Source organism: Perca fluviatilis, chromosome 10 (assembly GCF_010015445.1).
Source record: "Perca fluviatilis chromosome 10, GENO_Pfluv_1.0, whole genome shotgun sequence".
In the NCBI taxonomy this organism is placed as follows: domain Eukaryota; kingdom Metazoa; phylum Chordata; class Actinopteri; order Perciformes; family Percidae; genus Perca; species Perca fluviatilis.
Window position 1 is genome coordinate 5,731,310 of NC_053121.1, and position 22,149 is coordinate 5,753,458.

Genomic DNA, 22,149 nt, shown 5'->3' on the forward strand with positions numbered 1-22,149 from the left:
GGGGAAAAATACCGACCAACTGGGCAGCTACGAATAATAATCAAGCGTACAACGAAATATAAGATAATACCTTGTTTCTCTGACGATTAATTTTTATTTCAGAGATGGCTGTCTGACATAACATTATAAAATAATCTGTTTTCCGTTTTGTGGTAAATACTAAATATTGTTTTTACAGTAATATCAATTTATATTTCAGCCATATTCACTTTTTTACTCATGCTTTATTACTCAGGACATCTACTGAATATTATTTATTGTTCTCATTATCTCTGTTTTGTAAAACAAATAAATAATTAAAGTGGATAACCTTTGCAACCTATCTTGTCACAGACTAATTGTAATATTTACTAATACTAATTGACACAAAATGATCGGCCATCATTTATACATAAAGGCTTGATATTAGGCTAAATGAAAAACAAGCAGACATGCACATACAGACACTGTTCTATCAAATACAAATTGTGTATGATATACTGAGGCTACATTTAGCAGATTTGTACTCTTCAAATCCTAAATGATTCAAGCACTATATCCAGTTTCTATCCGAGCTTTTCAGGAATGGCAACACATTATCAGTAGGCTAATACATAACGTGTGCAAATGGTTATGGTTAAGGCATATTATCCTGAATTCTTGTGTTGTCTTCCCGTCAACCTTGAAAAAAACACTTTTCTTTCGACGTTTTTGACTTTTTTTTCTCACAGTTTGTTTTTGCTTTTTCCAACATTTTAAATTGTTACATTTTTCTTCTACACATTTTCAGCGCTTATTTCTACGTCCCATATTTTCTGATATAAAATAAAAATTGAAAATGGGTCAATTTGACCCGAAGTCAACAGAAGGGTTAACTGTAATATTTACAGTTGGTCAGGTCTTAAAGGTGCTCATGTAATGTAGGAATATGACAATATTTCAATGGACAAGAGGAAGTGTTTCCTTGTTTTATTCTGTGAATTATGGTTATAATGCAAATGGCAGAAAAAATATAGCTGGTTCACAAGTGGAGTTGTAAATACCCTGTAAGTGATAGTGAGAGATTAAGTACAGAGTATGGCCTACTAAAATCCTAAAAATCATCCTTTATATTTGTGATTTTCTTTTAATCCTATGTCACTTGTATCTTCTTCTTTGTTTTCATTTATGTACATCATTCCTTTATTTTAGCTGTTTGTGATACACCGGTCATTTCTGCTAGTCTTCATAACATTTTGGCAAACTTCCAGTACTGAGCTCAGCTGCTCCTTGTATCATATATTATTGCATAAAAAGAACACTTTCAGTTCTCGTTTGCCATTTTCAATGACATGATGAGGGCTCCTTTCACCGCCTTTGGTCTAATCTTTCAGCCTTTGTCTGGCGCACACACTGACAACAACAGATTTCCCTTTTCTCCACCAAAATAGACAGCTGTGTGTGCATGCTACTTCCCCTTGCGACATTCATGTCACTAAAAAAGAGGCAAACGGTTTCAAGTCCTCTTACAAGTACGTTGTTATATAAGCTACTGAAGTCTTTAAAGATTTTTCTGTATTGTTAAAGTGTGCGAACAAGTCATCCGATTTGAGAGGATTATAAAATTGGATTAGTGTTTTAGTTTTTTTTGGGGAGGGGGGGATTTGAAATATGATTTCACACCAGTTAATATACATTAATGAAACCGTTTCTGCCCAAAATAGTGGCGCCAAGAAGACTTGATATCTCCTCATGTGCGATCTAGAAAGGTAGTCTGTGCTGAACAGCATTGGGATCGTTGATGGGATCCATTTTGAAGTCGATGGGTCGCAGCTTCATGATGCTTGTCTTCAGGGAGTACCACCATCCTCTCCAAGTGTACCAAACTACACCATCATCTGTCAACGCACTGTAGTGCCCATTGGGGTAGTACATGCCATTGAGATGTGCTGAGTGACACCTGGAGAAAGAAAGTCATTGATAATAGTTGTTTTTAACTGTAATCAACGACTATGAGCGTCTTGCTGCATATGTATGCAAATATCACAAAGAACTCCTACTTGTTGAACCACCAGCCTCCTTTGTCTTCCTGTGCGCAGTTCCCTTTGTAGTTATCGTTGTCCTGGTCGTAGGTGCTGAATTTCATGTCCTGGTGACTGGCCCACTCTGACACACCAACCTGATCCGTCCCAGACAAAGCATCTCCAGCTGTACCTACATAGGTTCCAAAGGTTAGTCGGTAGTGATCCTGCAGAGAGAGACAGAGAGAGAGAGAGAGAGAGAGAGGTATGAGGAGAGCTGGTCAACTTGCTTAACCCATGTGTTGTCCTTCCTTGCCTTGCCTTGCCTTCCGTCTACCATGCACGTTTTCCTGGGTCAAAATTTAAAATTAAAACGTTTATTTTTCTGTCTTTTTTCCAAGTCTTTTGTCACTTATTCTGATGTTTGTTGGGTTTTTTCTGCACTTGTCTTTTGACGTTTTTGTTGTTTTTCCCACTTTTTGAAGCCTTTTTCTGACATTTTTGTCATTTTTTTCAACGCTCTTTTATCAATTTTTTTCTTCAAATACTATAAAATTAAATAAAACACCCAAATTCAATAATAGTAGCGAACAGATCACTTATTTTACTTATGAAGAGCGTTGCATGGAACCATCCACGTTATTTTTTTGGACAATTTGGTTAAAGTATAACCCAAATTTCTGATGTAGAAACTTTTGAAAATGGGTCAAATTTGACCCGAAGACAAGAGGAGGGTTAAAAAAAAGAATAGGAATGGTTTGACATTTTGGAGTGTGGTGGAAGAAGTATTCAGATTCTTTACTTAAGTAAAAGTACTAATACCACACTGTAAAAAAATCACCAGGCAAATGTCCTTTAAAGTGCGTAGTTTCTGTCACCCCCATGAGGAATAGTAATGACAACAACACTGTCGGCGCGTCCACATGATACAAGCCTTTGGTCAGCGCGCACCAGAGATGGGAGTAAGTCACACATGTGCAAGTCGCAAGCAAGTCTCAAGTCTTAACCTTCAAGTCTCAAGCAAGTCCAAGTCATTTTTTGTGACAATCAAGCAAGTCAAGTCAAGTGCTTTGGTCAAGCAAGTCACAAGTCAAGTCATACAAAAGTTTCCATTTTTAAACAAGCTAAAGACAGTGGTTATGAACTGCTGGAGTTTTATTTGCATTTTTTACTCAAAAGACTTTGTGTCCACATACATCTGAAGAGTTTAAATTAACACAGATAAAAAAAATCACAGCCTAAAACTGATATTAGGCCAACAATAAATCAATATTGTTCAATATGCCTCAAACATGACATTAAATCATGAAATTCCTTCAAACAATTAAAGTATAATGGTTCCTAAGTCAAATAATATTCTTCAAACATGCCTCACTTTTATGAGACAGAAACACATCCTTTAACCTTTCCTTCTCTTAAAGAACAAAACATATTCTTTAGGAGTAGCTGAATCCCACCACATTTGCTTATCACATGGAATGGAAAGTATATGTTGATATTTGACAGTGTATTTGTGAGTGAATGTGTGCGTGTTTGAGAGAGTGAGTGAAAAGTTATTAATATTGGTGAGTGAATGTGCGTGTGTGTGAGAGTGCAGAGTGTGTTGTATGTGTGCCTAGCTTTATTCACATACTTACGTCTGCATGTGTGTGTGTTTATGAGAGAGAGAGAGAGAGAGAGAGAGAGAGAGAGAGGTTTGTGTTGTGTGTGTAGGCCTATGTGTGCCTAGTTTTATTCGCTCTACCGCCACCTTGAACAAAGAGGGGAGGGTGTGCTTATTCATGGCCAAAAACTGAAGGGACTTCTGTCCATCACAAACGTCCAAATAGTGGTTCAGCTGAATATGGGGACTGGAACCCGAATCTCTCCCGATATGAAGTGTCTGATGAAATTCGACGTCGGAAATAAGTAATGCAGACCTTGCAAACTGCCGTTTCTTTTTTTTTCTTTGCCTGGTCATATGTGTAATCCTTATAGCCTTTACTCAAATCGTAAAGTTAACTCCTCCTCAATATCAGAGGGGGAAAAATATATTTATAAAACAGAAAATCAAGTCATTTCAAGTCATTTGACTCAAGTCTAAGTCAAGTCTCAAGTCATGAATATCAAGTCAAAGTCAAGTCGAGTCTTTTATGAATGTTAATCAAGCAAGTCTCAAGTCCTAAAATGAGTCTAACTCGAGTCAAGTCATGTGACTCGAGTCCCCCATGTCTGGCGCGCACCACCCCCACCCCTCCTCCACGCAGTTGCTTGTAACCAAGGAGAACACTTCAGAAGATGTAATTATCTTCGCTCAATTTTCTGCGCACGAAAGTTTCCGGACGACACCAATTTCTAAACATAGCCATACTGAGAAATACAGAGAGAGTTTTGTGGAACTTATAGGCTTAATTAGCTTTGTATCAACTCATTTGGCAATGGCTTTGAATGTAACGGACGTTCATTAATATAAAAAAGTTACGCACTAAAGCTTTAAGTATTAAAAGTAAAAGTACTCAATGCAGAAAAATCCTTACAGTTTAGAAACTGGAAACAATCAAAACAGTCAATCAACTAAGTATTTAATCGTGTACACATGTCTACATGTGTTTTGTGTGCAAAAATCTTAATTTGTAAAGTAACTAGTAACTAAAGCTGTTAGATTAATGTAGTGGAGTAAGTACAATATATCTCTCTGAAATGTAGCGGAGTAGAAGTAGAAAGTGGCATGAAAACAAAAGACTCAAGTAAGGTACAAGTACCTCAACATTTGTGCTTAAGTACAGTACTTGAGTAAATGCACTTAGTTACATTTCACCACTGGAGAGGCCAATACCATGCTCATGTGTGTACGCTAAATCTGAAGCTCCATGAAGTCACTGGTCCAGCCAGGAAGGCATATTAGCTCACAACTTCCAGGAAATCCCAATGTGTTTTTATGGTTTTTGCAAGGATAAGGGGGGAAAAGGTATAATGTGTAAATTACTGATCTTTTAAAAAGTGCTAGGTGCAATTTTTAACTTTGGACAGAGCCAGGCTAGCTATTTCCCCCAGTTTCCTCTCTTTATGATGAGCTAAGCTAACCAGCTACTGGCTGTAGCTTCATATTTAGAGTACATTAAAGTAGCATCAATCTTCTCATCTAACTCTTGGAAAGAAAGCTAATAATTTCCCAAAATGGTAAAAAAATCCTTTAAGCATGTATACATGAGAGAAAGAGAAAGCAAGATGGTTATTTTTCTCAACATTTTGCAAATATTTGTATATTTTTACCCCAAAAATATTCAGGCTAATATAAAAATGTTCTCAACATTATTGTGGTCAGTCAGCATCAACACCTTTTCATTGGCCACTTTGAAGTTCTTGTACTCGGCATAGCGCTGATAACCATCAAAGTCTCCCAGGTTAATCCTCAGAGAATAATTCCCTGTAAAAGACAAACAATAGAAGTTTTCCGAAAATTAAAAAAAAAACTCACATTCAATCAGCACAAGAAGTATGATTGTCTTTTGGCAGGGTTTTGCAACAACACTGCTGAACATGTTAGCGAACAGTTGAGTATTTACACATCCAACAGACATGGAGCAACATTAGCATTCATTTGGAGACGTGTTTCTGGTTACATGAAAAATGTAAGTCCAATATTTGCTCTTCTTCTAGCTCTGTTTTTGGTCTCCACCAATTCATGAGGGAAATATCTGGCTCTTTAGCTGCTAAATGCTCCAACATGTTCAGGGACATCAAGCGGGGATTATCTCAAACTGCATTCCGGAAACTTAGATTAATAAGTAAATAAATCAGGGACGCCTTGGTAGCTCACCTTGTAGAGCGCGCGCCCCATGTGCCAAGGCACATTCCTTACCACCGCGGCCCAGAGTTCAAGTCCAACCTGCGGCCCTTTGCTGCATGTCTCCCCTCCTCTCTCTCCCTCCCCCCTTTCCTGTCTACAACTGTCCTCATGACCAGCGGTATAACCGTGAGGTAGGGCTTCGCAGAGTTTAATGCAGACACTTCAGAGGCAAAGCGCAGTGCAGGTATACATCATAATTACTCATAGATATCTCCTTATCTCATTGGTTGCGCTTTGAAAGGTCGGTAGCAACAAGTTCAAAGTTCAAATAATTTAAAATGTAGAGTGCAGCGCTAAGTGGCAACTTTGAGATGTGTTCCACGCCAAGAGTAGTTTCTCTTCCTAGTTGTCTCCACTGCACTCCCCATAGGAAAACAATGGCACAGTGTAGGCGGCCTAAGTCTATGAATGAGGCAAGTGTCTGTGGTTAGTTCACGTGTCTGTGATAACAGCAGGAGGACAGTTGAGTGTTATCTAAACTGTTAAAGTCAGTTTTACTTTCAGTGAATATGGATTAGTGCAGCTTTAAATTACAACATTTTGTAAATGTTTTTGTAAAAATTGTGTTGACCTTGTGTAGTGATGTAATGCAGGTTGTCATTGCCGAGCCAAAACTCTGCATCCATGTCTCCAAATCCATCCTTATACTCTGCCCACGACCTGACAGATAGATAGATAGATAGATAGATAGATAGATAGATAGATAGATAGATAGATAGATATTTTTTTTCATATGATTTCATTATTGTACACTAATAGGTTAGCCTTGAGACCGTCCTGATCTTGCGAGCTCCAGTTTTCCACTTGCAGATCAGTCTGGCATCTTGAGATAGAGAAAATTTGGAGCCGTTCGCCAAACAATCGACCAATCAGTGCTGGTTTTGAGGTGGGTTTAGGTGTGATGCAACGAGAAGCGACTGTTCAGTCTGTTCATCGCGCAAGTTTAATCCGAATTAGAAAGTATTCCTTCACTGAAAGAAGAAAAATGGCACTGGAGGCTTTTCTCGGAGGAAAAGATGTTTTTGCTCTTCTCCCGACTGGTTTCGGCAAGAGTTTGATCTGATTGGTTGATTTGGCCCGTATATCACCAACATAGGTGGTGATAATTTATCCAATCAGCTAACCAGTATTTTTGCCCCTTCCTAAAAGTTCTCCAACGGAAAGTTCCCAGATAGATATGCTGAGCAAATGCGGAAGCGATCCATCTGGCGGAGTCAGGTTACTAATAGGTATCAGACGCCACAGACTGACACACCTGTTAAACCTCTGTGTTCCATTGATCCGTCTCTGAATGACGATCCAGCCGCCTCCATCACTCATATCACAGTAGACTCTGACTGGGTGAGGGCTGCCTTGGGGTTTGATGGTGTAGAAACCACTGGATTTGGAGCCGGAACTGAAGAGCTGGGAGCAGTCTGACACACACACACACACACACACACACACACACACACACACACACACACACACACACACACACACACACACACACAAATACACAATCTGTGTATGTTACTTCATCTGGTTCCTGTTTCTACAATATGAGAGCTGGAACTCCTAATATTTTAAGCTTTGTTTCCCAGTCCTGAGGCTGTGGCCCTGACCTGTGTACTGGGTGTCCTGGCTCTGCTCGGCTCTGGCTGTGTCCGCGTTGCCCGGTTGGTTTAGCAAGTGCAGTCTGTGTAGGAGGAGTTCTTGTTTCTGAAGCTGGCCCTGCAGAAGCCTCTGCTTCTCCTGCAGACGAGCCACCTCCTCACCGCAACTGTCGGACGCCTACACACACACACACACACACACACACACACACACACACACACACACACACACACACACACACACACACACACACACACACACACACACACATTTGGATTCACATTGTGAGGATCTTCACTTGTAAATATTCTAACTCTGAGATCAAATACAAATAGTGCCTGAATTGGACCAAAAAAAGGTGCCACTACCCTAATTCAGCAGTTGCATGACAAGATCATGGCATATGTTTCAGATATATTTATATATTATTATTATTATATATTGTAGGGGTGACCCTGAGTAGTCAACAATCGATTATTCGATCTAAGGAGCCTGATTCGACTACCAATCTCACAGTTGAATCGTCGCAGTGTCTGAAACTATGGTTATGAAACAAAAGGATCATTCCATGAGGGCTATATGGGGGTGCTGAATGTTTGATTTTACATAGAATTGTGCATAGTGAAACATGCCAAAATGATAGTCTGCGGAAAACTAAAGTATTTTCTTTTACTTTATATTTGTTTCAATTAAATCATTATTATTTGATTGGTAAAATCTGTTACTTTTTCCAAGAAAAGGTGGATTCCCTCACATGTGCAAAAACACATGTTATTGCCAGGTGTAAATGGGGTCTATGTCTCATAGATTACTACTCATGCAAGCCTAAATTTCATTTTCATAACATTAACATTAACCCTTGCCAACCCTAGCACTAATCTAAACTAACTTACAAAGAGTATTTTGACATTTTGGGAAATATGCTTATTTGCTTAAAAAATGATGCACTCTCTCATCTGTCCAGTAAATATGAAGTTACAGCCAACATAAAGACTGGAACAGATGGACTGTCAATAGTTGTTTCATTGTTTAGTCTGTACAAAAGTAAAAGTGTTAAAATTTCAAAATTTTGGGTTATGCGTAGTGACTTTTTTTTTTCCAGGGTTTCTCCCATATTTCTAGGCCATCTTTATATAGATATCTAGATCGTCTATGATACATTATTTACACAGACAATGACAAGGATAATTGCCTGACATCCGCTTGCATGTCACTCACCTTCCGCTCTCTGTGTGTTGCCGTTCTCAAAATCCCTTTGCTTCTGGAAAACAACAAACTCCAAACTAGCATGCTACTAGTTAAGCTGCAGGCCTGCTTAATTCTTTATGGGGAATGATTGTAAAGTTTTACAAAGAACATGTTTACGGCATTTACTCTCTAACTTTACTGGGACAGCCATACATTAACCCTTGTGTTGTCTTCTGGTCGACCATGCACTTGTTGTCCTTCTGGGTCAAAATTAACACTTTTTTTTTTACCGTTTTTTAAAAATATTTTTTGACACTTTTTCTGATGTTTTTGTCACTTTTTTCATTTTTTTTTTCACTTTTATTACATTTTCAATGCTATTTCTCACTAATACCAACTTATTACCAATAGTTTTACACATATTTTTGGAATTCATGGTCAATAAATCTAATTTATAGGAGATTATACCTAATTTTGAAATTATTAATGATTTTGACTAATAGCCTTCACTTCCTGCTTCTTACAGTGCAGACGCTCTACTGCTTGCTCCTGCTTCTGCTTGCATATTTCTGCTGATAATCTTGCTTTTCCTCTGAGAGAAACTATGAGCAGCGGCTCTTGGATACTTATAAATCACTGGACTATACATTTTTTGTAGACATAGTAGGCTATTGTCATATTTGAACATTTTTCTGCGTGAGCGTGGCCTACCAATAGCTCAAGCCTGTCCTAAAGTGACTGTAGCTAAAGCTGATTAGCAGCAAGATGCCACCCTTCTCCATAGAGGACTACTACAAACTCCTTCAGAAGATTGCAGTTCTGGAAACCAAAATTTACCGGTTAGAAGTAAACGTGGAAGTGAACAGATCATGTGGAAATTACACCACTTTACCAGTGACCCAAAACAATGGACAAAAGCATGCTAACACACGGCTAACTAGCACCAGCAAGACCACAAAGAAACAAGAGGGCTGTGGAACGGATAATAAATCAACAAGTGGCAGTCCTCCCTGGAACTCTTTTGGTGCAAAGCCTAAGAGTAAATCATTTTCCTGGGAAATGGGAGGACGACTAACGAACCAGAGCAGCGCCCTGAGATTTGTGATACGACCGGCTGGCCTGCATTATCATCCAGGCAGAGCGCCTCTTCAACCCCTGTACTTAGCAGGACACAGTCGTGGACAGCTGCAAAAGGGAAAATCAGCAACAAAATGCCTCCCCAACAACTGAGTGTGCAGGTGAAGAAAAGATTTGCTCCTCTGCTGCAGGACCCTGGACATGACTGAATTACGTCTCATCGTCACACAGCAGGGTAAGGACTGAGAGCAATTCTAAAAGGAAAAAGCTACAGGGAAAGCTAACAACTGGGCCCCAAACTCTGATTGTGGGTGACTCTGCTGTGAAAGATATAAAAAGCAGTAAAAACACCAAAATACTCTGTTTTCCCAAAGACATGGTGTCTGACTTGGCCCAAAGAATCCAGGATATCATAGCAGCACACCCAACTGTGAAGAACATTATACTGCATATAGGGTCAAATGATGTTGTAAAGCAAGAGTCTGAAGTGCTGAATCGTGACTTTATGAATCTGCTGAACGCAGTCAACTCCCTAAACGCAAAGGTGTTTATCAGTGGCCCTATACCGCCAGTCAGAGGAGGAGCTGAGAGATTCGGCAGACTGTTGGCACTGAACAAATGGCTTTCAACTGCATGTACCAACAACCATTCTCTGCAGTTCATTGACAATTTTAACATTTTCTGCAGACATCTTTTTAAAGCAGATGGACTATTCCTTAACAAGCCAGGAGTAAAGCTGTTCACCTCTAGCCTACTATACTTTCGCGCACACATAGCTCCCTTGGCCAAGGACATGAGCCAAGATGAACCAAAACAAGAGGAAGACACAACAAAGTGCGGCAGTGAGCCACCACAGCCCCCACCTGAGCAAAGATTTGACCATGGGAGACCAAAGAGCGGAGATGAGAAATCTCAACACCCCTTCTCACCCGTGCAACACTCCTCAAACCCCTTGGACAACCACGGCAGCTATGAGGACCTCTTTAAGGACACGTCGCTCTCCCCTCTTTCCCCCATCCCCATGTTGGAGTTCACTGACCAGATGAAGCAGCTGGTAAATGCTGGAACCAAGTATACCCCCCTTCCTTCTCCCATCGTAAAACGCCAGGCACCTCTGCCCCCTCAAGGAGGGCAGTTAACTCCTTCTCCCCAAACTGATAAGGATACTTGTGTGCAAAATGCAGCAAGCATTAACTGATATGGGCAGGGTCCGGGCTGCATGCCTAGTAGCACTCATGACTCTTTCCAAGACAAGCCTGGGCCCTGCGTATTAGATTCTTCCACAATTTATGTTGTGATAGGTAATAGAAAAAGAATGACGAATAAGCACGTAACTGCAAACTTTGCAAATTTAGCATCCATTCCTCGTCAGCCACAGTCTGTCCCAAAAAATGAAAACGCACTAACACTAGCCCTACTAAACGTTAGGTCTAAAGTCATTTTTAATCAATGATTTTATTATCAAGCACAATCTTGATTTTATGTTTTTAACTGAAACCTGGTTGGACCATAATAACAGTGCTGCTGTTCTCATTGAGTCAGCCCCCCCCTAACTTTAGTTTTATGAGTGAGAATAGAGTAAATAAGAAAGGAGGTGGAGTCGCCATTTTGTTTAATGACTCATTCCAATGTACGCAATTATCTTACGGAAATGTTGCTTCTTTTGAATATGTGGCTCTTCAGCTAAGATCCTCCCCTCAAGCTCTACTTCTAAATATCTACAGGCCACCTAAATACTGTGCATCCTTCTTTGATGACTTTACTGAACTGCTGTCTATAATTAACTTTGACCGTGTAATTATTGCTGGTGATTTTAACATTCATGTTGACAACCCCCAGGACCGAGGGACCAAAGAACTGTGTTGTGTTTTTGAGAGCTATGGACTGACTCAGCATGTGACACAGCCCACGCACAATAAGGGGCACACTCTGGACTTGATTATCTCCAAGGGTCTGAACATTCCCAAGGTTGTGGTGACTGATGTTGCTCTCTCTGATCATTCCTGTGTTTTCTTTAACGGCACTATCTCTGTGCCAAAAAGTGTTCAAACAAAGTTAATCAGAAAACGGTATATCACTGAAAACACCAGTGAATCATTCATTCAGCTTTTCTCCTCTATACACGCCCTCACTGGGGCCTCAGTCACTGAGCTTGTAGATAATTTCAGCTGTAAAATTACGAATGTTATTGATGCTATTGCTCCACTAAGGTAAAGTTGTCTCTGGTAAGAAAAGATCCCCATGGAGAAATTTTATAGTTGTGAGAACAGAAAAAGAGAGTGTCGAAAAGCTGAACGCAGTTGGAAAATCTAACCCAAGTCCATTATAACATCTATAAAAGAGACTGCCATTTATAATCTGGAACTAAGAAATGCAAGCGGTCCTTCTTCTCTGACATTATTGCCGAAACAATAATAATTCACGTGCTTTGTTTGCTACTGTTGATAGATTAACTAACCCTCCAGTACCAGTAGCATCTGAATTTTTGTCTACCAAGGCTTGCAATGACTTTGCCTCCTTCTTCACAGACAAAATTCAGAAAATTAGACAAACAGTCAGTGCTTCCATATCAAGTACAGGATATGTGTTGTCAGTGTGCACTAAAACAAATTCCAACATGACACAATTTCATACGATCAACCTTAAAACCTGGAGGACATTATACAACATCTGAAAACCTCCTCCTGTTGCCTTGATATTCTACCAACGGGGGTTTTCAAAAATGTTTTGGAATTGTTTGGCTTCTGATCTTCTACAGATTGTAAACACATCTCTGCTCTCAGGTATCTTCCCACAGGCCCTGAAAACTGCAGTCACCGCTCACGCCTAAAAAAGAACAATCTAGACACGACACTAATGAGCAACTATAGGCCAATATCAAACCTTCCATTTTTAAGTAAAATTATAGAAAAAGTGGTTTTTCAACAACTCAACCTTTTCTCATCTCTAAACAACAGTTTTGATGCCTTCCAGTCAGGTTTTCGACCACACCACAGCACAGAGACGGCTCTTGTTAAAGTCTTTAATGACATCCACTTAAACACAGATAGTGGCAAAATTTCAGTCATAAGCCCTATTCGCACGGGATAAGTATTACCTGGTGACCTCCAGTCATTTGTAATAATCGCGGAGGTTGTCTGTGATCTTAATCCCGTGCGAATCGGTCATGTCTGTAATTTGTAAAGTAATAATTCCCCCGCAAATGACCTACCATATTTCGCAAAAACGGAGGTCCTGTGATAATATTAGTCCCGGCGAATCGGCATCTCTGTGATTTGGGGTCTAACTGGCTGCGTTGTCAATTATAAATGAAAAGTTTTGACATCATATCCGGGGATAATGTCTGTAAATTTGAGTAAAATACAGACTTCAGTTATCCCGTGTGAATGCGCCAGACGAAATACAGACGTGTGGGGGTAATTTATAAACTACAAGAGGTCCCCAGGTAATACTTATCCCGTGCGAATAGGGCTTTAGTATTACTTGATCTCAGTGCTGCATTTGATACGGTAGACCATGACATATTGCTTGACCGATTGGAAAACTGGGTTGGTCTTTCTGGCTCAGTACTAAAGTGGTTTGAATCCTATTTAAAGAATAGGGACTACTTTGTGTCTATAGTTAATTATACATCTGAGCATACAAATATGACGTGCAGAGTTCCCCAAGGCTCAGTTCTGGGGCCTCTTCTGTTCAACATCTACATGCTTCCACTAGCTCAGATTATGGAAAACAACAAAATAAGTTACCATAGTTATGCCTTATCGCCAGGGAACTATAGCCCAATACAACAATTAAATATGTGCATTGAACAGATTAATGATTGGATGTGCCAGAACTTTCTTAAATTAAATGAAGAAAAAACGGAGGTGGTTGTTTTTGGAGCAAAAGAGGAACGATTGAAAGTCAGCGCTCAGCTTCAAACGACAATGTTAAAAACAACAGACAAAGCCAGAAATCTTGGTGTAGTCATGGACTCAGACCTAAATTTTAACAGCCACATTAACATAATTAAAAAATCAGCATATTATCACCTTAAAAATATATCAAGGGTTAAAGGACTTATGTCTCAGCAGAATCTGGAAAAACTTGTCCATGCTTTTATCTTCAGTAGACTTGACTACTGTAACGGTGTCTTTACAGGTCTCCCTAAAAAATCAATCAGACAGCTGCAGCTGATTCAGAACGCCTGCTCGAGTCCTCACTAAAACCAAGAAAGTGGATCACATCACTCCAGTACGAAGTCTCTACACTGGCTTCCAGTGCCTCAAAGAATTGATTTCAAAATACTTTTACTGGTTTATAAATCACTAAACGGTTTAGGGCCAAAATACATTTCTGATCTGCTACTACACTATGACCCACCCAGACCTCTCAGGTCGTCTGGGACAGGTCTACTTGTTGTCCCCAGAGTCAGAACTAAACAGGGGGAAGCAGCGTTCAGTTTTTATGCTCCACATATTTGGAACAAACTCCCAGAAAACTGTAGGTCCGCTGCAACTCTCAGTTCTTTTAAATCTAAGCTAAAGACCTATCTTTTTGATGTTGCTTTTCTTTAAATAATCTATTAACTTTAATTTCTTATACTGCACTGTAACTTTTATTCTTATACTGCACTATCAATTTTATTCTTGTCTTTTAATGTTTTTAATTTGTTTATTAATGTTTTTTAATTGTTTTAAATTGTTTTAAATTGTTTTTAACTGCTCTTTAATGTTTTATGTAAAGCACTTTGAATTGCCCTGTTGCTGAAATGTGCTATACAAATAAAGCGCCTTGCCTTGCCTTGCCTAATATTAGAGGAACGTATGTTGGTGGAGAATCGTGACGTGTTATGTCAAAGTTTAGTCAGGTTTTATTAGATATTTTTGAGGGGCATTTTCAGCCTTTATTTTGATAGGACAGCAGAAGACATGAAAGGGGAGAGAGAGGGGGAATGACATGCAGCAAAGGGCTGCAGGGCAGAGTTGAACCTGCGGCCGCTGCGTTGAGGAGTAAACCTCTATATATGGGTGCCCTCTCTACCAACTGAGCTATCCGGGCACCCAGGTTTTGAAACCATTTCAATTTTTTTCAAATGCTATAAAATTGAATACCCACAATTCAATGAAAGTAGTAACCGAGTACTTGCAATTGTACTTATTTTTTTTCTGAGTAATTTGGTTAAAAAGAAACCCATATTTCTGATATAGAAGTTTTGAGAATGGGTCAAATTTGACCCGAGAACAACATGAGGGTTAAGAGACAGCCATACATAAAGATATGAATGAATGATAAGAACACATAAGCACACACAAAAATAAAGCCAAGGAAAGATCTGAGGCTTAGAATTAAAATATTTCTGAAGTGTAAAGCAACAAAGCAGCCTGACTGATTCTTTGCAGAGTACTTACACAGAGAAAGTGAGAGCAAGCTGCGATGACCATCAGTCCTGTAAGCAGCAGCAGTGAGCCGCCCATCCTCCTCTAGTTTCAATAGCACAAAAGATAAATAAGTCGAGAAAGAAGAAGACTTCTAATCCTCAGAGTTTAGTTGTATCGAGAGTGTTCTAGATTTTCTAAAATATTCTCCACACACCTGGAGCCGAACAAAGCTGTGTACGAGGAGAAGGAGAAACTGACGAAATGCCTGATTCTCTACAGTCATAAACTACACAAAATATGCAGGGAGTGTCTAAAACAGATGCACACTTGCCAAAAGTAGACACACTTTCGGGAAAAAATCTATTTTTTTCTCTTATGTAATAGAATAGAATGTGAAGGAATAGAGGTTTGGTATTTTTAATATTAACAGAAGGTTTTGTCTGGAAAAAACACTATAACCATATTCCTCTACAAACATATGCATTTGATCAGAGGAAACAAAGCCAAAAATCAGCTCAGCTCAACATCCACAAATCTCTCTGTACTTGTTGTGTAATCTGCCACGTGTTAGTCTTTTCCTCACTCCCTTCTGTTCCCCTCCTGCCGGCTCTTTGATTTCCCCGCTCCCTCATGGCCACTGATCCAGCTCTCTGGAGTGTTTTAATTTAATAATTGTTTAAAAAAAACAATTAAAAAAAAAAAATTTTTTGTAAGGAATTATTAAAAATTTAAAAAAGAAAAAAAAAATTTAAATAGCCCGAGATGTTCGAGCTGTTTTACCATTTACAATCTTTGTGCTATGCTAAACTAGCCAGGCGCTGGCAGTAGTTACACTAGTACAGTGCCCGTTTGGAACGGGCTGATTGCTTTTTATTGTGTTTCCTCTTAGCGAAATGCAAAGACACACACACACACACACACACACACACACACACATATACATAGATTCCCAGATTAATTGGAGAGATTATACACAAGAGGGGCGTTGTTCTTATTAGGCTCAGCAAGAATCCAAATAAGCCTAATTCAAACAATGTTTAACCGCTCCTTTACGGAGTGTCAATATCAAAACTATCCTTGGCTTTAAACTTAAATCCAGATGTGTAATTTTAATTATGACACGATAACATCCAAATCCAGCACAATTAATATAGATTATTAATATAGATTAATAGAGACACATGGAAACCTGGAAGAAGATTGGCTGCAGGACTCTGGATTCCTGGTAAGCAGGCTGCTGTTTTATGTTAAGATGGAGTCAATGTTTCTGGTTGTGGTCATTTAGCAGCGCCAGGCGCAACCCGCTCGGCACCTTTGAAAGTGTGTAACACCTCTAGTCTGAATTAGAAAGAATAGCTTCATATCAATTACCTAGGCTCTGAGCATTCCAGTTGAAAAGACTCACAAGGAAATGTTGCTTTTTAAACAGATTTTTTGCACAATTCTCTGCAACACACTATAGTTTATTTAGCTAATGCATTCACATGTTCAGGCGTTCAGGCCTTTTTTACAAGGCTATGTCAGACTTGGTGTCTTTTTGACAAGAAAAAGTTGACTAGAGTGCCAGCACTATTGTAGTAAAATTAAAATAAAAATTAAAAGCTGGCAGCATTTTAGTTGCAAAAAGCAGGCAAGAGCATCTTTTGTTGCTATAACAACAGCTACTACAGTATCCTAGAGTGCAATGTGGAGCGGTGCTAACCTAAGTTAATACAAAGCGGTGGAGCGAGCTAGAGAAAGAACAGAGAGAGAGAGAGAGAGAGAGAGAGAGAGAGAGAGAGAGAGAGCGAGAGAGAGAGACAGAGTGGTGCTGATAACGTTACATAAAACAAAGCGAGTTCCCTGTACAGGGAGCACCCGGTCATACCGTATATAACTCGCTGTGCTCCAACTCCATTTTCTTTCGTCATTTTTTTTACCAACATTCTTTTTATTCTTTTCACAACATAATAGAGAAATACAAAGAAATACAGTTAAATGTCTTGAACAAACATGTCTACCCTCCCACCCCCACCCTCTCAAGTGATTCCAAATCTTGGTTGGGAATCAGGTCAATGAATTAGTCCATTTTGGTCCATTATATAGAAAATAAAATAAAACAAATAAAACATATTTCCGTAATCTTAATCTCAAGTGCCCCTGTTTACTGTTTAGTCCCCAGGCTCTTCCATCACATTTGACAAATCTGTTCTCAATACATAGCAAATGAAGGGGTCCCAGATCTGGTGAAAATTATGTTGTTGATGTTTTATTGTATATGTAATTTTCTACAAGGGGAGAGTTGTAGATAGCTCAGACAACCACCTGCTTACACTCGGGCTTCTGGTGTTTCTCCATGAGAGGGCTACTACTCTCTTTGCCATTAATGCACTTAAGTCTACAAATGTCCGTTGATATTTCTTAATCTTCAAATTATCTGGGTATAGACCCAATATAAACAACTGTGGGCCTAAGGATATTTGAATCTTTAAAATATTTTGAATACATAGTTTTATTTCTTGCCAGAATTTTTCTATTTCTGTACATTGCCAAATAAAATGGAAAAAATGTGCCTTTTTCCTTCTCATACTTAATACAAACATCAGTTATAGCACTGTTATATCTGTTAAGTGTTTCTGGAGTGATATAACGTTCGGCATCAACCAGTTGTATTGTAGTAATTTCGGACAGTGTTAGTAGTTCTCGATTGCTGCTTAGAGCCTGCCTCCCCCACTTTTCTATTGGGATTGCCTCCTGTAGATCCTCTCTCCATGCCTCCAGCTGTCCTGCAGATGTTTCTGTACTTCCAACTACTAGGAATCTGTAGATTTTGGATCTTAAACCCTCTCCCTAAACAATTCACGTTACTCATTTTTCTATGGTAAACATTTTGGGATGCATAATGTTTGATTTTAGTGTGTTCTGATGAAACTTTTCAACTGTAGGTATTTAAAAAAAAAATCGTGGATCGTATTTTTGAGATGCGTGGTTCTCAGCAGGACAGCGCACACTTACAAACATATGATGATTCTTTAGAGTATGATGCATTGCTGTAGATGTAAAACTTTTCACTGTAAATGACCGTAATATATCGGCAGCAGCTTCGCCTGTAAACTACTGTTCATTTACAGTAACCATACCATTTTTAAATTTTAAGGTATTTTACTGTAAATAGACAGTTTCTTAATGTGGTATTTGAATTTACCGTATTACACCGACAACAGTGTAATTCCCAGCTTTTCCTTTATTTTCCCAAGATGCATTGGTATTAACAGTAAATTCCTGTAATCTGCAACATACGCCAATAGTGCATAGATGTATTAAGAGAAAAAAGGGTTATTGACTGTTGTAGAAAGAAGTGGCTGATCTTTAATGCAATGATCTACATTATCAGAAACCATTCATCCAATGTTCCAAAGGCACATTCTGTTTACTAATCTGATATCATTTTAAAAGGCTAACTGAGAAACAATTATTATGTAAGCACGTAATGTAATCGAAAAACTGCTGCCCTGGTTAAAAAAAATGCAACTGATCTCAGCTGGAATTCTGTCTGAGTGGAACGGAAATTTCTAAGTGACCCCAAACTTTTGACCGTTAGTGTATAGGGTTGCTGGTTCAAGTCCCCATACGGACCAAAAGTATGGTGGTGGACTGGTAGCTGGAGAGGTGCCAGTTCACCTCCTGGACACACGCCAAGGTGCTCTTGAGCAAGGCACCCAACCCCCAGTTGTCGGGGGTGCCTTTCCATGGGCAGCTCCCCACTCTGACATCTCTCTAGTGCATGTAGAGGTACTGTGCTTGTGTGTGTAATTCAGTCCTGTATGAAATGTGTGTAATAACAACAGAGTGAAAACAAACAAACAAAACTTCCCCTTGTGGGATTAATAAAGTATATATACGTACAGGCCAAAATTTTGGGACACACCTTCTCATTTTGTGTTTCCTTTTTATTTTCATGACTATTTACATTGTCGATTCTCCTGAAGGCATCAAAGCTATGAATGAACACATATGGAATTATGTACTTAACAGGAAAAGGTTGAAATAACTGAAAAATGTCTTATATTTTAGATTCTTCAAAGTAGCCACCTTTCTTTTTTATTAATAAGGCAAAAAATTCCACTAATTAACCCTGACAAAGCACACCTGTGAAGGTAAAACCATTTCAGGTGACTACCTCATGAAGCTCATTGAGAGAACACCAAGGGTTTGCAGAGTTATCAAAAAAAGCAAAGGGTGGCTACTTTGAAGAATCTAAAATATAAGACATGTTTTCAGTTATTTCACACTTTTTAGTTAAGTACATAATTCCACATGTGTTCATTCATAGTTTTGATGCCTTCAGTGAGAATCTACAATGTAAATAGTCATGAAAATAAAGAAACACATTGAATGAGAAGGTGTGTCCAAACTTTTGGCCTGTACCGTATATATATATAAACTGTGTAAAACACTGACAGGGAAAACTTTACTGCATCATAAGTATAATACATAACTTTTACTTCAAGTAGATTTTGCTGAAAATTACTGAACATACTTTTACTTACTTTCAGGTTTCAATGCAGGACTTTTACTTGTAGTGGAGTTTTTTCACACTGTGAATATGCAACATGGAGTTAACATTTGAAAGACTCATAGTCACTGGGGGAAGAAGTATTTAGATCCTTTTCTGTCTTTTATTCCTTCTTCTTCTTCTTCTTCTTCTCTTTTGAAAGATGGATGTCATTCCTCGACCAGAACTGTTTGATTTCCACGGAGTCTGCATGACTCACTATTTCACAGACAACTGGGAGAAGGTTCAAAACTTCCAGGCCAGGCCAGATGATATACTCATTGATTCCTACCCTAAAGCAGGTCAGAGTGCACACAGGAACAGGACGTGCTGTGCTTTAAACTGTAGCTCTGAATGAGATGTGTGTGTATGGAAGTGAGGGATCTGGATGATCTTATTTTATCTATATAAGCTTATCTTATTTTTAATCATTGTTTATATTATTGTATTATCTTTCTTTTAGGAAGCACCTGGGTCTCCTACATCCTTGACCTGCTGTGTTATGATCAGACATCCATCCCTTTGTTTAAAAGGGTGCCAAACTTGGAGATCGCCATCCCTTCTCTGCAGCTAGGTTGAATTAACAATTAAAGACAGCACTTAGCATAGCATGTTTCATATGTCACCAACATGCAAACACTTCTATGCCGTGGTGGTAATTCTCAGTCGTTTGCTTAAATTGGTAAACTAAACATTGAACACTGAATTACATAGTCATTGTGTTGTATTGTAAAGCTTGTGTGAGTGTATGATCATTGGTGCATTTATCGTTATAATCAGGATGTTAGTTGTAGATAGCTCAGACAACCACCTGCTTACACTCGGGCTTCTGGTGTTTCTCCATGAGAGGGCTACTACTCTCTTTGCCATTAACACGCTTAAGTCTACAAATGTCCGTTGATATTTCTTAATCTTCAAATTATCTGGGTATAGACCCAATATAAACAACTGTGGGGCTAAGGGTATTTGAATCTGTAAAATATTTTGAATACATATTTCTTGCCAGAATTTTTCTATTTCTGTACATTGCCAAATAAAATGGAAAAAATGTGCCTTTTTCCTTCTCATACTTAATACAAACATCAGTTATAGCACTGTTATATCTGTTAAGTGTTTCTGGAGTGATATACGTTCGCATCAACCAGTTGTATTGTAGTAATTTCAGGCGAGTGTTAGTAGTTCTCGATTGTGCTTAGAGCCTGCCTCCCCCACTTTTCTATTGGGATTGCCTCCTGTAGATCCTCTCTCCATGCCTCCAGCTGTCCTGCAGATGTTTCTGTACTTCCAACTACTAGGAATCTGTAGATTTTGGATCTTAAACCCTCTCCCTAAACAATTCACGTTAATTCATTTTTCTATGGTAAACATTTTGGGGATGCATAATGTTTGATTTTAGTGTGTTCTGATGAAACTTTTCAACTGTAGGTATTTAAAAAAAAAATCGTGATCGTATTTTTGAGATGCGTGGTTCTCACAGGACAGCGACACTACAAACATATGATGATTCTTTAGAGTATGATGCATTGCTGTAGATGTAAAACTTTTCACTGTAAATGTACCGTAATATATCGGCAGCAGCTTCGCCTGTAAACTACTGTTCATTTACAGTAAGCATACCATTTTTAAATTTTAAGGTATTTTACTGTAAATAGACAGTTTCTTAATGTGGTATTTGAATTTACCGTATTACACCGACAACAGTGTAATTCCCAGCTTTTCCTTTATTTTCCCAAGATGCATTGGTATTAACAGTAAATTCCTATAATCTGCAACATACGCCGATAGTGCATAGATGTATTAAGAGAAAAAGGGTTATTGACTGTTGTAGAAAGAAGTGGCTGATCTTTAATGCAATATCTACATTATCAGAAACCATTCATCCAATGTTCCAAAGGCACATTCTGTTTACTAATCTGATATAATTTTAAAAGGCTAAGTGAGAAAACAATGATTATGTAAGCACATAATGTAATCTGAAAACTGCTGCCCTGGTTAAAAAAAAATGCAACTGATCTCAGCTGGAATTCTGTCTGAGTGGAATGGAAATTTCTAAGTGACCCCAAACTTTTGACTGTTAGTGTATAGGGTTGCTGGTTCAAGTCCCCATACGGACCAAAGTATGGTGGTGGACTGGTAGCTGGAGAGGTGCCAGTTCACCTCCTGGGCACTGCCAAGGTGCTCTTGAGCAAGGCACCAAACCCCCAGTTGCTCGGGGTGCCTTTCCATGGGCAGCTCCCTCACTCTGACATCTCTCTAGTGCATGTAGAGGTACTGTGCTTGTGTGTGTAATTCAGTCCTGTATGAAATGTGTGTAATAACAACAGAGTGAAAACAAACAAACAAAACTTCCCCTTGTGGGATTAATAAAGTATATATACAGTACAGGCCAAAATTTTGGACACACCTTCTCATTCAATGCGTTTCCTTTTTATTTTCATGACTATTTACATTGTAGATTCTCACTGAAGGCATCAAAGCTATGAATGAACACATATGGAATTATGTACTTAACAAAAAAGTGTGAAATAACTGAAAACATGTCTTATATTTTAGATTCTTCAAAGTAGCCACCCCTTTTTTTTT

At 38.8% G+C, this 22,149-nt stretch overlaps 1 protein-coding gene across 1 annotated transcript; it reads right to left on the reverse strand.

The window, feature by feature from the left end:
* Positions 1 to 916: 916 nt before the first annotated feature.
* Positions 917 to 15,329, reverse strand: LOC120566289 (fibrinogen-like protein 1). Its single transcript, XM_039812633.1, has 8 exons — positions 15,247 to 15,329; positions 15,063 to 15,134; positions 7,413 to 7,581; positions 7,064 to 7,223; positions 6,380 to 6,468; positions 5,297 to 5,385; positions 2,019 to 2,206; positions 917 to 1,918 (listed from the first exon to the last, which is right to left on the reverse strand). The coding sequence occupies exons 1-8, from the start codon at positions 15,313 to 15,315 to the stop codon at positions 1,720 to 1,722; spliced, it is 1,035 nt and encodes a 344-aa protein (XP_039668567.1). The 5' UTR covers positions 15,316 to 15,329; the 3' UTR covers positions 917 to 1,719.
* Between the last annotated feature and the right edge of the window lie 6,820 nt (positions 15,330 to 22,149).

Coding starts and splice junctions, on each gene's coding strand:
- LOC120566289 (XM_039812633.1), bottom strand. CDS start 15,315: ATGACTGTAGAGAATCAGGCATTTCGTCAGTTTCTCCTTCTCCTCGTA. Junction 7,582..15,062: donor CTTGCTCTCACTTTCTCTGT/GTAAGTACTCTG, acceptor GTGTGTGTGTAG/GCGTCCGACAGTTGCGGTGA. Junction 1,919..2,018: donor GGAGGCTGGTGGTTCAACAA/GTAGGAGTTCTT, acceptor TTCTTTCTCCAG/GTGTCACTCAGCACATCTCA.